This window comes from Excalfactoria chinensis, chromosome Z (assembly GCF_039878825.1).
Source record: "Excalfactoria chinensis isolate bCotChi1 chromosome Z, bCotChi1.hap2, whole genome shotgun sequence".
NCBI classification, from domain to species: domain Eukaryota; kingdom Metazoa; phylum Chordata; class Aves; order Galliformes; family Phasianidae; genus Excalfactoria; species Excalfactoria chinensis.
Window position 1 is genome coordinate 11,841,642 of NC_092857.1, and position 15,901 is coordinate 11,857,542.

Consider the following 15,901-nt stretch of genomic DNA (forward strand, 5'->3'; position numbering starts at 1 on the left):
CAATTAACAGCTATAACTTTTTCTCATATAGTAACATAAGAGTGCATAAAAAAAACTGCTGATGGAGAAATCCTGGAGTCAGCATAGCTGACTGGCAGATGTAGTATAACTACATGCAGTTAAATTTTACCTTTCGGACTAATCGAAGTGCTTGTGTTCTTTCTACTTCATTACTCTGCTGTATGTCAATGCACCTAAAATAACAAAAAGAAAAACAAAAAAACGTGTCTCATTGTGGTCTGCTTTTTTTTATAGCACTATCTTTCACCATAACAGTTAACAGCCGGCATGAGTGTTCATGCAACTAGATAAATTTAAGAAAGATTATTATGAATAATTGTTTAAACCTCCCCCCCCCTCCAAACAAGCATACTCATTATAGATTACAGTCAGTTTATTTAATTTTCAGTTGTCTTCCTAAGTAAATCACTAGAATACTTTCAAATGATGAGACATAACTTCAGGAACAATTTAGTACTAGCTGCATCTGTCATTTCAAATAAGGCTAAAGAAGAGCATTTGTACTGTTTCAAATCAACATGTTCTGTGTGCTTTCAGATCAGAAAAGTGCCTTCGCCCATCAAAATTTAACAGCATGCTAAAACTGAGCACGTGTGCACATTAATACAGAAACATGCACACATTAGTATCACTATACCAAACCTTAAATTTTTAATGAAGGAAGCATCAGAAACGATAGTAAATACATCTAGTCACCACGCTGACCTTATCATCTCATTGTTAGTTTGCTCTTTAGTATCGCTGTGCTGTCACAGGCTATACTTACATTACAAATTCTCAGGCTTGAACTACTTTTTTGTCCTGACTTTGTACTGGGCCTCTAAAGCACTATGGTAATTTTAAGAACTGGAATAAATCTGACGAGGCCAATAAGTAAGCTCAAGTGCCTCTGTATCAATGCATGCAGCATGGGAAATAAACAGGAGATAGAAACTGTAGCACAATTGAGAAAGTATGACCTAACTGCTATCACAGAAACATGGTGGGATGAGCCCCACAGTTGGAATACTCTGATTGAAGAGTACAGGCTTTTCAGAAGGGTGAACACTGCAGAAGCAGGAGTGAGCTGCCCTCTGTTAGGAAGTGGTTAGATCACAAAGAGCTGTGTCTGAGAATCACGATCAGGTTGAGAGATTGTGGGTTAAAATAAATAATTGGTCCATTAAGGGGTATCTAGTGGTTGGGGTCTGCTACAGGCCACCTGATCATGGGTAGCATGCTGACAAGGCCTTTTTGCTTCAGCTGCAGGAGGTCTCATTCTCACAGGCTATTGTCCTGATGGGGGATTTCAGCCACCCAGATACCTGCTGGGAGAGCAACACAGTGGGTGGCAGACAATCCAGGAGATTCCTGGAGTCTGTTGAGGATAACTTCTTGGTCTAGGTAATAGATGACGCGAGATGATGTACTGGACCTAGTGCTCACCAATACAGTGGAGAGCATCAGAGAGTTTAAGAATCAAGGCAGCCTGGGCTGCAGTGATCATGTCCTGGTGGAGCCGGTGATCTGGAAGAATGCAGGCCTGGCAAAAAGTAGAGCCAGGACCGTGTGCTTCAGGAGAGCAAAATTCTGGCTGCTCAAGGAACTGCTGAGTGGGATCCCCTGCAAAACTGTCCTTAAGGGCTTGGGTACAGAACAAAGCAGGCAGCTCTTTAGGGACATCGTTCAGAGATCACAACAGCTTTCCATACTCCAGTAGAAGTAGTCAAGCAGGGGGACATGGCTGTACAAGGACCTACAGCTTAAACTGAGGGAAAAGAGGAAAACATTCGGGAAGTGGAAGCAAGGTTGTGTAGCCTGCGAGGAATACAGCCCTGCTGTTTTTGTGTGTAAAGACAGGATTAGGAGAGCCAAGGCACAGATGGAGCTGAACTTAGCAAGGGATGTGAAAGATAACAAGGGAGAAGGCAGGAGGAGACAGGCTAAGGAGAGTGTTCTCCCTCTGCTAAAAGGTAATGGGGGAGCTGGCTTCCTCAGACATAGAAAAAGCTAATGTACTCAATGAGTGCTTTGCCTCAGTCTTCATGGGTGGTCAGGCTTCCCATGTTTCCTAGGACCCTGAAGCTTTAGGTAAGAGGGTGGGGAGTGGATTTTGATCCACTGTAACAGGGGAACATGTCTGAGACCTCCTCATGAAATTGAATGCGTATAAGTCCATGGGGCCAGATGATATCCATCCTAGAGTTCTGAAAGAGCTGGCTGATGTTGTTGCCGAGCTCCTCTCCACCATATTTGAAAAATCATGGCTGTCTGGTGAGGGTGGTGAAGAATGGGAACAGGTTGCCCAAGGAGGCTGTGGATGCCCCATCCCTAGAGGCACTCAAAGCCAGCTGGATGTGGCTCTGGCCAGCATGGTCTGGTGGTTGGTGACCCTGCACATAGCAGGGGCTTGAAACCAGATGATCATTACAGTCCCAGACCAGTCTATCATTCTATTACAAAAATACTAAAGACAAGAAAACCACAAAGGTGGCAACTTACTAATAATACCACAGGTTTATTTCTAATTAGTAGCATTTGTGAATCAAATACATCTTTAGTATGTCTCATTTTTTTTTATATTATTCATGTTTATAAAATACTAGAATAGCACTGCCTTTGGATTAGAAGTATTGTCCCTCTTCTTAAGAGTTGGATATTACTCACCCCGAATTACACAGACTTATGTAAAACTACATATTAAAAAAATATATAAAAAGATACTAAACCTATTCTCAGCTGTCTCAACCATGAAAAAACATACAACATAAATTTCAAAATTTTACAATTTACAAGAAGAAGGGAAGGTTACCGGGCAATCAGGTAATCCACTTTCAACTTCAGCACCTTCTGGAGAATACTAGAGTCTCGAATGAGATAGCGAAGGGCTCGCAATCCTGCTGCTCGCACCTCTTTTGCTTCGTTTAGTAAAGCTAACCGCAAGCTGAAAAGGAAACAAAAAGAGCAAACAGTTATGCACAGTAGTTGGTAAATTTTACCATCTGACATATGTCTACTACCTAGTCCTTTAAAATAAAGTATGATTTTTAAAGAGAAACACCCTCAATTAATTTTCTGTCTTTGATGTATTCACACGCACTGTCCAGAAACTGAACCCTAACCTTGCCAGAAGATGAAGACAATATATTAATCTGAACATTGATTCACTCTCAAAACCAGTCTGTACATCCCTGAAGTGACATGTCACCAATAAGTAATCCTAAGTGTTCTAGATAAGCAAAAAAAAAAAAAAAAAGCACATTTACATGAAGTATCTCCATATATTTGTTGGCATTATTTTATAAAAAGTAGTAAACACAACAGAGAAAAGGTAACAAACATGTCTACACAGAAAGGATTCCATAGTTCATCCAGATGACCATCAGATATTCTTGAAAGAAAACCAGCTAACCACATGAAAAAAAGAAAAAAAAAAACCAAACAAAAAAACCCAACACCATAGTTTATGCAAACCAACTTCTGGAAATCTTTCAAAATACCTGAAAGGAGTCACTACAACAGTGTACTAAAAAGGAAATGCCTTCCTAACTAAGCAAACACAATTTTAACACAAGAAGATTGAAAAAAAGGGATACATAAAGGTCTCAGGGTGACAGAAAATGATCATATAAATCAACAGGATGAATGCAAAGAGCTAAGATGAATAAATGGAAGATTTCTGCCCTGATGAATAAACCTGATTTTTATCCTGTTAAGTATCAGGTTCACAATCTCTTTTGAAAAAGAGAATTTAATTCATAATTCATATGTTGGAAAACGACTATGGGAAAATCACAGATAGCATTAAGTTAACTAGAATTGGATAAGGTTATAAAATTTTTCAAGACAACAACTATCTGTATCTAAAACTAACAAGATTATGAAAATTCAAGATTATTAAATTTGAGATAATACACAGGAATTTGAAGCAAACATTGGATCAACTGAACGATTCTGGTCTGTGCACTGTGTGCAGATCTGATAAAAAGCTGAAGAGACATTGTGACGGTATAAGGAACAAAAACTTAACAGCATACTACTTGCCCTGGTATTTTAAGTGTTACTAGAGAAATAAAAAACTTACAAAGATAGCATTAAGACTAATAAGGTTTAATACTGACAAAAGCAATGGAAGGTCTAACAAAGGACAGAATTAGAATATTCACTGCCCACTACAGCTTCATTCTAAGACTTATTTCCTAAACTGCCTCATCCTGACTCTACAGAGAAAAAAGTCAGGGTTTTGAACCCATCAGGTAACTACTTATTGTGAACTTCAAATGGCCAAAGCCTCTCAGTACGTTAAAGACCTCAAAAAGTTGCCTTCTATGTCTTCCATGCTCTTCATGGCTCAAGATCTCTGACCAGCTATCAATGGCCTGATGCTCTGGAAATCAACAAAACTATTATCTCCACCCGCTGGCAGGAAAGAAGCATAAGGCACCCTGACTAACAAGAAAGAACAAATTCTAAAAGTCTTATAACTCAAGAGTCTTAACAGTAATTACTGCATACTACTGTACAGGCTACAACTGTCCTTAATTTTGTTAAATATTCTGTCAGGATTAATGGCACCAAAAGCTGAAATTTTATAAGAAATGTAAAATTTTTCCTGAAATCTTTAATTCCCTTGCAGTGTAATACTTTGAAGTTAACCATTTGTACTCCACAAATGCAGAAACTCATAGAGCATAACTCTCACTGCATTCAAAATAAATTTGTTCTCTACTAAAATATTAGCATATGAAAACCTAAGGCAAAGTTAAGAACATCAGTAGAGCAAGTTATGAACTTTCATTATTTCCAAAGGAATATATGCATTTAGCCTAGCTCAAGGTCACACTCTACTCTGACTACAAAGTTCAGCATTTGCAGATTACTCAGAAAGGCTCTACATCATACTGTAAAATAAACTGCAAAAAGAATACTGTATAGTAGCTATAATCTTTAAAGTCTAGCTGAAGAAGTCTATAGGTCATAAGAACAATCCAAATAGCACATATTTCTGCACAAAAATCACACCCATTTTACTTAACATTTACTTAGATTTTACTTAAAGATTGATTAGCTTTTCCAGAATTGCTCTCCTAAATTAGAAGGCTCCATGTGAAAGAACACAAAATCATTAAATAGTGCATCTCATTTCTTTTTATACCATCAAAGCTGAACCTCACCAACTATTTGCCAGTGTCTACACATTCACAGAAGCTCAGGAAATAGGCATGTAGTTACTTTTAAATGTCAGAAACTGATACAGAATATAGGAGAATTTCATTTGAAAGTATAAACACAGTATCTCAGGAGTAAAGTTAAGTGGCACTGCAAAGCATACACATACACCATAATAAATGTTTACCTTTAAATCTGAAATTGATATGGAGTATGTATGCTCCAAATTCCTTAAGATTTTTTTTATACAAGTACTTTTTACAAGTACTGAGATATTTAAAGGTATTTTTACATTTGAGGAAATACAGAATATTTAAACTAATGTTTTTCCCTTCTTGCCTGAAAGTATATTATTTACTTCTGATTTTATACAATAAAATATCCATAAAGTACACATTCATATTATGAAATTTTAAACAGACGAACTATAAAATGCCAGTGCCAGAAATACAAATGAAATTTACTTAACTCCACTTAAATCAATTAAAGTATAACAGTTTTACCCAAGTGTCCCAGTAAAATCCTTGTTTTCCTTATTACTTACCATATTATGATTCTATCATATGTAAAACCTAGCTTTTCCTCAGCATGGCCAGTATTACAAAGAAGCTGAAAAAAATAAAAACAAATGTATATTACTTACAACTCTATTGAAAATATCTGCACAAAATGTAAGATATTTGGTAGTACTTCCCAAGTAATGCACGAAATTTCATTCATTGCAAGGGAAAGCATACCAAAATCAGTCTTAATCATTTTTGCTGCCAATATTCTGTTTCTATATATATGAGATACAGAAGTCTTAGTCCTCTTAGAACAGAAATGCTTGCACAACTATATAAGTTGCCTACTTATATTTTTCAACTCTACTTTCAAAAAGCTATGCTTCAGATTGCTCCTCTATCTGCTTTTAGGTTCTCTGTAGTAGATGCACTTGTGCAATTGGTAACCTCAGTAGATATCAGAAATCCTGAAGAATGTAAATCATCTGCACTGAAAAACACAAGTAGGGTGACAGTTTTGAAGCAAAGCTATACACTGACTGTCCACAGCAGCACAGGCACAGAAGAAAGGGAAGCTGAAAATGAATCCCATAACAAATATTCAGCCTGATCTGCCATCAGTTCCACAGGATTTGTATTTTTTGGTACCCCTGAAATAAGTGCAAAGGTTGAATGCATACCTATGAGCTGTATGAACTTCTAAACACTTCAAGCTCATTTGTCAGCTTTGAGGACAAGGCTTGAGTTTCATAAATGCTGTTTACAAGACCAAAACCTGAAATCAAGTGCATGTCATGCTTTAACCTATCAAGGAAAATAAATAAATAAAATCTCTCATTCAAAAAGATCTGATACTGTTCTCCTTCATATGAGCAGCAAAGAAGTTCCTGGACATCTTATTCACTGCCCAATCCTAAAATAATAGGAGAGTATTATAGCCAAAAGTGAAAGCACTTGAAATAAAGGACTTCCAAAAACTCAAGTGACTAATACTGACTGCAATATTTCCTGTAGTTTGTTCTTTTCTTTTGAAAGAGATGTTCACTCAATTTCTAAGCCACAGCATTATTAACAGTTTGTCCTCCATGAAGAAGTTCAGTGTTTGTGCATCTGGTGAATACCACAGGAATTAAAATACAGTAAACACTGCATGTTTATTATTAACTCCTTTTTATTAGCGCAACAGTCACTCAGAATGAAGATATTTTAATTTTATGCTCAACAAGGACAAATTCTTGTGAAGACTACATTAAGTATTAAGAAATATTTATTATTCTGAGAGAGATACACAATAATTATGCTGAAAAACAAAGCTGTTAGTGAGACTGATTACTGCAGCCCAAAAATGGAGCTGGTTCAGGACAATTTAACTATCAAAGTTAAATGCAATTTTGCCAATTTTCCATTTTTCTTCGCAGCAGCTATAAGCAGAAATAATAAAGCATACAGAAAGTTATTATACAACCAGTTTCCTCCACCTTTCAATTTTAAATAATAAAACTAGGCAACTGCATGCATTAACTGCTCATGATAATATGTGAAATCCTTCCGTCAATCTGTTTTTATGCCATATTGCTGGACTGCCTAAGGCCACCAGTGCTGCCTTAGCATTTCTATTGATATCTCATGAACTGTAAAAATTGGCAGGCAGAGTGTAAGCAAAACAGTGTGAGAAGACAGTGAGTAAAAACAGTTTCTTGTTCACTTCAGACAAGTTCATCAGCAGTCATTCAGGCTCATTATACATCTAGACCTCTCCCTTCTTTCTCCCCACTTACAGGTGAGAAAACTGAATTTAACATACACCAGACCATTTTCAGCAACTTTGTCCCTACATTCTGACATATGAACAAGCTGATTATTTCTGAATATGATAGTTATTATAGGTACTTGAAGTGTGTCCATGCATGCAAAAAAAAAACCAAAAAAACAACCCTCACAAGAGAATGAATAGTTATAACTAGGCAAAAAAGAGCAAAGACAAGACTAGCTACTAGTTAGTTATTCTCGCTCCAAGGGGCCACCATTACTTAAATACTGGGTCTTTTGAATTTGCACAATATGTTCTTACAGGGTTACCAACCAGAAAATAATACAAAAGATGGACAGCAAGTTCAGAATTCAAAAACTTCCAGTGATTTAAAAGGAGTGCCGAAACTGGATATGAAAATTCCATTAAGTGAACACTACCATAACAATCATACCACCATACATTAAGAGTCACAGAAAAACTGCGAAGAATCCAGCAGAGAAATACAAAGAATCCAGAAACGACATTCAGATTATCAAATATGGAGTACAGTAAGATTTATGAGTAGTCTATAACCTAAAGAATTAGAAACGCTAATCATAAACATAAGGTAGTCCCATTAAAGAGTATTTTCTTTGCAATAGGCATATATTGCATTTGAGATTAAGAGACTTTTTTTTCTACTTCACAGGCTGCTCTTAGAGCTGCATATAGAACAAAATTTTGGGCTCCACATTTTAAGACCAACATACTGGAAAAAGTGGAGCAGCAAAATATACATGGGAGATGGAATATACATCGATTAAGTTGATTTGATCTAAGAAAAAAAAAAAAAACAAAAAAAAAAACTTGCACAGTAAGGCTGGATAGATACGTATTTAATAGGGAAGAAAGTTACAGAGGTTCCTTATAAATAAGGTACTGTTCAGCTGGTCTGAATGCTCTGGGTATTTGCTTGGTTATAAAAGTCTGGCCTAAAATATATTTAAGGCAAAATCTTTCTACTTTCCTTCCATTTCACTTTCAAATAAAATTAAGCAGTTTAATGAATCTTATTAATGAATTTTTGTAGTTGTCTCAATTCCTGACAGAGACAAGACTGCAGTGCAGGCCAGAAGGCCAAGCATAGCCTGGGTTGCATCAAGAGAAGAGTGACCAGCAGGATGAAGGAGGTTTATTCTGCCCCTCTACTCATGAGATACCACCTTGAATACTGCGTTCAGTTCTGGGGCCCCCAGCACAAGAAGGACATTGAGTTGTTGGAGCAGGTCCCAGAGGATGGCTACAAAAATTATCAGAGGGCTGGAGCACATCCCATGCAAGTACATGCTGAGCGAGCTGTATCTCTTCTGCATGGAGAAGGCTCTGGCGGGACCTTAACACAGCTTTCCAGTACCTGAAAAGGGCCTACAGGAAAGCAGGGAAGGGACTTTTCAATAAGGGCATGTAGTGACAGAATGAGAGGAAATTGCTTTAAAATTTTAGAGGGTAGATTTAGACTAGACGTTAAGAATAAATTCTTTACTGTTAGGGTTGTGGGACACAGGAACATGCCCAGAGAAGCTGAGGATGCCTCCTCCTTGAAAGCATTCAAGGCCGGGCTTGATAGGGCTGTGAGCAACCTCTTCGAGAGGGAGATGTCCCTGCCTATAACAGGAGGTTGGAACAAGATAATCTTTAAGGTCCCTTCCAGCCCAAACCATTTTGTGGTTTCTGTGATATATTCCTAACTGTAACGCTTAATAACAAATACAAGTTTGTAGGCACCAGCACACTGAAAATCTGCTTTTGCCTTGACAGTGTTCCAGTTCACTAAAATGGAAAAATACCCTACCTGGGATTAATACAATTAATACAAATACAATTCATACTTTAACATTTACATATATTTATATACATACACATGTGCACCCAAACTATTTTGCATGTTAGAACTGCCTACATCTAAATTTTAAAGTTTTTGATATAATGGTGAATGAAAGGGAACAGCACAAAACATCTATAAGCAGATGATTTAACACTAGCATGAAACAATACTCACTCTAGGCCAAACAGTGATTGAGGTGTTTTTTTTGTTATGTTTACTGTCAGCTATGAGTTTTTCATGCTATTTAAATGAGTCATAGCAATATGAGCAACACATCAACATGTCTTGGAAACAGTAGCTCAAAACAACAAAACCACAGGAGATCAACAGAATACACCAACTGAGCACAAAGACTCTTCCATGTTTAAAGGTGACAGAACAGCTATAGCAATTAATAGAGAATAATAGCAAATTTTGCTTATGTCTGAAATGCTATTATCATGCTAATTTTTGAAATCCAGATTGAATCGCAGTGGTAACATTAATGAAGAGAACACTTAGTAGGTTGCAATCTTAGTAGAAAACTTTACAAAAACTACAGATTTTTTTTATTTATACCCATTTCTTCTCCAAGTTCTTATTTAGACCCATTTCTTCTCCATAGCTGAATGCCCCGTCCCTACACGTTACACATTTCATCAACGTTTTGTTCATAACTGTATAGTTATTTGGATGAATGTTTAGGGAAGAAAGACCCTAAAATGACAATGGAAGCAGAAAACAAGATAGTGCAAGGGTCTATGAATCAGACAGACACAGACTCTGGGATAGCCCCCAAACTCAGTCCACATTCTATCAAAATCCAACAGCGTGCTCAAAAGCTATCAGATACACAGAGGAGTAGAGACTCGTTAGATGATAACCCAAAAAGTTTTTGAGCAGACTGATAATTTTTCATATTATTTATGCAATTCAGCTGCTAAGGTCCAGATAAAAAGAATCATCTTATATTTTGTCCTGAAAAATAAAATTCTCATTGAATATACAAAATATACAAAAGCATCTCAAAATCTATTCTTTTTTTTTTTTTTTCTTTCTTTTTTTTTTGGTTGCTTGTTTTCCCCGTTAATCATTTAAATAGTGCTAGCTCTAAGAAGTAAACTCTCAGATGCTAACAGGGAAATAACCTTATATTCTACAGGATTCTAAGCATGTACTTCAAATAGGAAAGATGTTTTCAAGTACATAAATACAATTTTACTGTTCCTTCTGGTTTTCAGTAATTTACCACTTACTGCTTCTCACTGGGGTGGGGAAAACCTTCAGAAATCACTATCTTCTTTTGTTATTAACCAGTATAAGATGGGAAACTACAAGGCGCTTGCCTTCTCTGGATGGCTTTATAAATGAAAGTTGTATAAGCAATGACAGTTCACTGAAGTCAGAGGCACATAACTTTCTAAACCACTATTACAACTGCAGGTGCCACCGACCATTTATTAAAAGGTCAAATCTGCAGTTTGCAAGACAGAATTCCCATTTTTATTTTGTTTTAAACAAACAAACAACAACAAAAAACCACTACTACCCAGTGATAAAGGCATTTTGAAAGTTAGATGATTGTTTTTGTCCAATACAGGCCAGGCAGTCCTCCATAAACCAAATTACCTTCAAAGCCACAGCATTAGGTACTAGCAGATGAGTAGAAGACAAGGAGAATAAATACTGAGAATGAGTGCCCTTTTCAGTACTCTGAATATCATCAAAACTGTGACTGTTATGTCTTTGAGTAGAAAATGTAAACATTATGTGCTTGTAAGACAAAAATACTTCATGTTCTGCAATCAAAAAGCAATGCCACTTTTTATGAAGTACCAGCATACTGTGCACAGTAAATACACATGCTTCACTAGCTAAAACTTCTCATAAAAGGAAAGAAAAAACGGAAATATAATTCCAACTCTGACACACTAATTTCACACTAAGTATTTGCCTTAAAACATCATTCTTGGAGATAATGAAAGAAACCCTACTTACTGCCCATCATAATTTTTTTTTTTTTTTCTCTTTTTACAGTTATTTAACATTTGCATAAAGTCTTGGGAGTCCAGTTCAGTAATTCATCAAATGAAAGTAAATAATTTTAAAATAATTTTGTGTATTTGTACTTATGATAACATGCAAATAAAAGAAAAAAATTCTTGAAAATCCAGTCTCTTTCACTGGAAAAATTCTAAGCATCTCAGATATCTCTGAATTAATGCAAAGTTTGAAGTCTACCACCAGGTCTGACAGGAAAACCCATGTTAACTTGTTACTAGTCTTCAGGTGAATAGAAGTGTTTTGCTCTGTCTGAGCAGAAGATTAGGGCAGGATTCCCCCCAAATGTAACAGCTACCCAGTCCTTGAAGGAAATATTTTGGGTCAGTAGGGAGCAATTGTTTCAATGCTAATATTTTCCAACCATTTTGTTGCTTTTTTTTAGTGTAGTAACTTTCATGTTACTAACATGTAGGAGAGTTTGGATTTTACAGTTTGGTTTCTTTTTTCATATTATTTTATCAGAAATACACTATTAAAAAAACCAGCATTACTTTCCCTACCCACAGTATAAATACCCATGGTGCCAGAGCAGCTATGGGCTCTCCTCCTTGGATATCTTCAGAGGCCACCTAAATACCATCTTGGGTAACCTGCTCTGGACATCCCTACCTAAGAAGTGGTGGGAACAGATGGACCCAGAGATCCTGTCAACCTTAGCCCTTCTATTATTTTGAGAACTTAGAGACTTCCATCTAGATCATTAAATGCTAGAATACACAGACAAATGAAACTCATCAGCATCAGCATGATTTCAAGCAGAATACAGACATCCACAGCTGTTAACCCATCAAACAAAATTCTACTGCCTTCCCCATACTGCTATTTCACAAACAAGGAACTGAGACTATGTCAATTCACAGTAGCAGATGAGAGTGCAAAAGCGAAATAAAACTCTTCCCCCATATCCAGACTTTTACTCTTAACCACTGGAATGAAAAACAAAGGACAGTTCCAACCACAACAGAGACAATACGTTTTGTAACTTCTACTGTGCTTTGTTACTCAATTTGCAATTCAAACGAAAATTGGTGGAGTTTACAAAATTAGATGTACAAATTATAAACTTATACTGGTCTTGCTGGGATATCTGCTTTGTAAGTGCTGAACAGATGCTAAACACCAAAGATTGGGATGACTGCCTTGCATGAGGTCATTCTGATTTGGGATCAACCCAATTATGAACTGCCATCTGTCTTCAGAAGTCAGAGACACAAACTACTTTTCAGAAACTCTTCATTCTTTACCACTGTTCATTTGATGCCGAATGCATTTTCCAGTTTTACACTAGGTCAGTATTAAGGATACCAGGTTTTCAAAACATTTAATCATGAATTCATTCAAAACTGGCTTTCTAGAAGAATAGTTCATCCTTAATTACATTATTTATAGGTAATTAGCATCTGTTGACTTTCAGTAGTGAAATTGATACTGTTTTAAACTCCATAATTTCAAATGCTGTCTTCTCACTAAAATTATGCACTGAGGAACCTAAATCCAGCTCCTGAATTTTAACTTTATTACTGTAAATAAGCACAGCTTCTCAGCAAATGCATACACACTCCGAAGCAACTCAAGATGAAGTATTTAAAGGTTTGTTACTAGAACACTAAAAGACAAGTTTACTTGCTATCTTATATTTGTTCTCAGCACACACACTCCTGCCAAATGAATCTTGTATGTTATCACTCGAGTGCTCTAGATCTTAGAAGGAGTGCTTTCAACAACCAAGAAACATGCCTACTTTAAAGATAGTAACGAATGTTTGTCCTTTTCATATCAAATTTACCCCTGATCATTCATTCTTAAGTGTCTCAAAACTATTAAGAAGCCTCCTGGCTACCTTAGTGTTATCATAGTATCGTGCGAGTTGGAAGGGACCTTAGAGATCATCAAGTCCAACTCCCGGGATTCGAGCCTTCTGTGTAGCAGAGCAGCACTTCTACCACTTGCACCACAGGGGGGATTCGAACCCGGGCCTCTGGTGTTGCAAGCGGCACTTCTACCACTGTGTGCCACCGGGGCACACGCAACACATGCAACAGTGATAATTTAAACCTTACTTTCCCACTAATTCTCTACTACCACCTCCTTTTTTGGCAACTGTTGATTGCAGAATCCATCCTGCATGGCTGAGACACAAGTTTCATCTCCAGGAATGCAGCCCTAAATGTGATGCTATCAGCAAGGTGTACAATTTACCAATTCCTATGTGTCAGTGCATTTGATCATGTAACACAAACACTGTCGCACCATTGCTGCCTACCCCACTTACTGCAATACATTTCTCTCTTGCCTTGATATCTGGAATGCTGATTCAGCCATAACCATTCACTATCCTATAGCAAACACGTTTTTCCCAACTCCCAGTCTTCTCTGCTCTTTTCCACAAGTTGTTCTTCAATCAAAGAAAAGCCATTACACTTACTCTCATTCTGAATGTCTTTCACGGTCTCTTTCCTCACTCTATCATCTCTCATTCTGCTGTTAGTCATTATTGAATCCTGCCATCTCCCAACATACTTACCAAACTTTCAGGCAAGGATCTTTTATATTCTTATATTCCCATGATCAGGAACTTTCAATTAGAAAAAACAAAACAAAAAAACAAAAAACAAAAACAAACAAAACAACAACAACAACAACAAAAAACACCCTCAAAAATCAGTAATATAGACCACTTCTGAAGTTGAACCTTTAAATCTTTTTCACTATCAAAAGCACAACGGAAGCTGACAGCTTTTATACTGTTAATACTGCTCAAGTCACTGCCTATCATGCTCCCTAGTACAGCCTTCCCCCTCACCATACTTCATCAGTTAACATCCAGAGGAGTCACACATTTCAGATATTTTATTCAATCCTGCAAAGCATGAACCGATTCTTTAGCTCTACCTGAGCAACTTAATCCCTGTCTTAGAAGACAATTCAGATTCCTAAGTAGTACAATATCACAAAGTCAGCCAGCAGACAAACAAATTTCAGCATGACCTTGTATTCACCTGTTAGCATGTTCTTGTTTATTCCTTCCCTCTCCCACATCTTTTAAACTTTCACGTACTATTTCTTATGCTTTTTGATGAATCTTATAGACATCTGAAAGAGTACGTGCAAAGCATTTTGTCCATTTGTTCACTTGTTCTGACACCACATGAGCACCTACCTTAGTAAAATTGTTCAAGTGACCTAGTTTCCTCATATTTGAAACGCCTTGTAATTTGGCCACATTTTGGAGAATCTCTCTCATGTTATCACAGGGTTCTGGAAAAGAAAGACAGGTTATTGGTAGACATTAAAAAAAAAAAAAAATTAATCAAATCTAAACAAGCATCCAACATACAGTTTCCAAAGCATGGTTTTCCTGCTACTAACTAAAGACGCAGATCATCTGCCTTCAACCAGCATCAGTTGGACATATGCCTAGGATCAAAGCCAGGTATACCCCGGTTCCTTAACATAAGTGTTAAAGCCTAAAATAGCAGTCTCACTCCTCTTCAAAGCAGGTTTTAATCGATATCTTAGAATTACAAAAATATTTATTTAATGACTCAAACTCCAGTCCTAGGATCTCTTAACTAAACAGCCTTATCATTCCCACTGTATTTTAAAGACAATTAGTAAACTCACAGACCGATATAAAAAGACAACATTTTGTTACCTCACCACTTTATTCTCTCCCCCTCTCCAAATAGAGCCAATGGGATTTTTGGAAGACAAAGACTTTTCTGCTCCCTTTATTAATAGGACTCACACATCAGTTGTTGGCCCTATATTTTGCTAAGAAACAGTGAAGGACTATCAAACATGTAGAGAAGAGATGATATTGTCCAGCCTTCGAGAATAAGGCTGGGGGTGCACACACAGTAGGACAAAAAACACAGAACAGGCCTGGACACAGAGAAGCACATAAATCTACTATATCAAACTCAGTAAACTGTGCACTCAGCAGAACTGTGTCAGAGCAGTTTTCAACAACTTTCTTGACTGCAAGTTTGTTGTGGAGTCTTTGATTAGACACTGTATTCTGCAAAAGACATGCACTACAACACCATCAACAGCATTGTAGTTTGAAATAAAATACCAAGGCTAAGCTAGAGACAAGAACTACTGAAATCTACTGTGACCAAGAAAAAACAAAAACAAAAACAACAAAAAACCCAAATTCTTAAGAAAAAGCTTTGTGAAGAGGCCAGACACTGAATATCTGGAGAGCTGTTTGTTGCGCCCAGTGCTAACTTCCAGCAAAAGAAACTTGCTTCCTGGAGCATCATAGGAAGCTACAACTGAAATTGTGGCGTGTTAATAAAACTCTTGTACTTCCCCATTCATTCTGCAAGGATATTTGTATATATTTTCAGTATCTAAAGGAAACCAAATGCAGATGTGAAAGAAAGGACCTTCTCACTATGGGTCTACACAGCAAGCTGAATTTGTTAACAGTTTCTCAAATTTAAGATCAATAAATTTAAAGAAGCAGACATAACAAGAAATCTGAAGAATGTATTTAGAACATAATAGGGAGCAAAGAGGTTTCAAGAATATCAGGCAGAATTTGCTTAGAAGACAGATGAC

At 36.9% G+C, this 15,901-nt stretch overlaps 1 protein-coding gene across 1 annotated transcript in view; it reads right to left on the reverse strand.

Annotated features, from left to right (window-relative positions):
- The window catches only part of RICTOR (RPTOR independent companion of MTOR complex 2), a 73,525-nt gene that overhangs the window by 40,271 nt on the left and 17,353 nt on the right, over nucleotides 1-15,901 (reverse strand). Inside the window, exons 3-6 of the mRNA XM_072359627.1 lie at nucleotides 14,493-14,590; nucleotides 5,714-5,778; nucleotides 2,813-2,944; nucleotides 131-194 (exon numbers count right to left, since the gene is read on the reverse strand). Of these exons, the coding sequence (XP_072215728.1) occupies nucleotides 131-194; nucleotides 2,813-2,944; nucleotides 5,714-5,778; nucleotides 14,493-14,590 (359 nt within the window). The remainder of the gene's footprint in view (nucleotides 1-130; nucleotides 195-2,812; nucleotides 2,945-5,713; nucleotides 5,779-14,492; nucleotides 14,591-15,901) is intronic.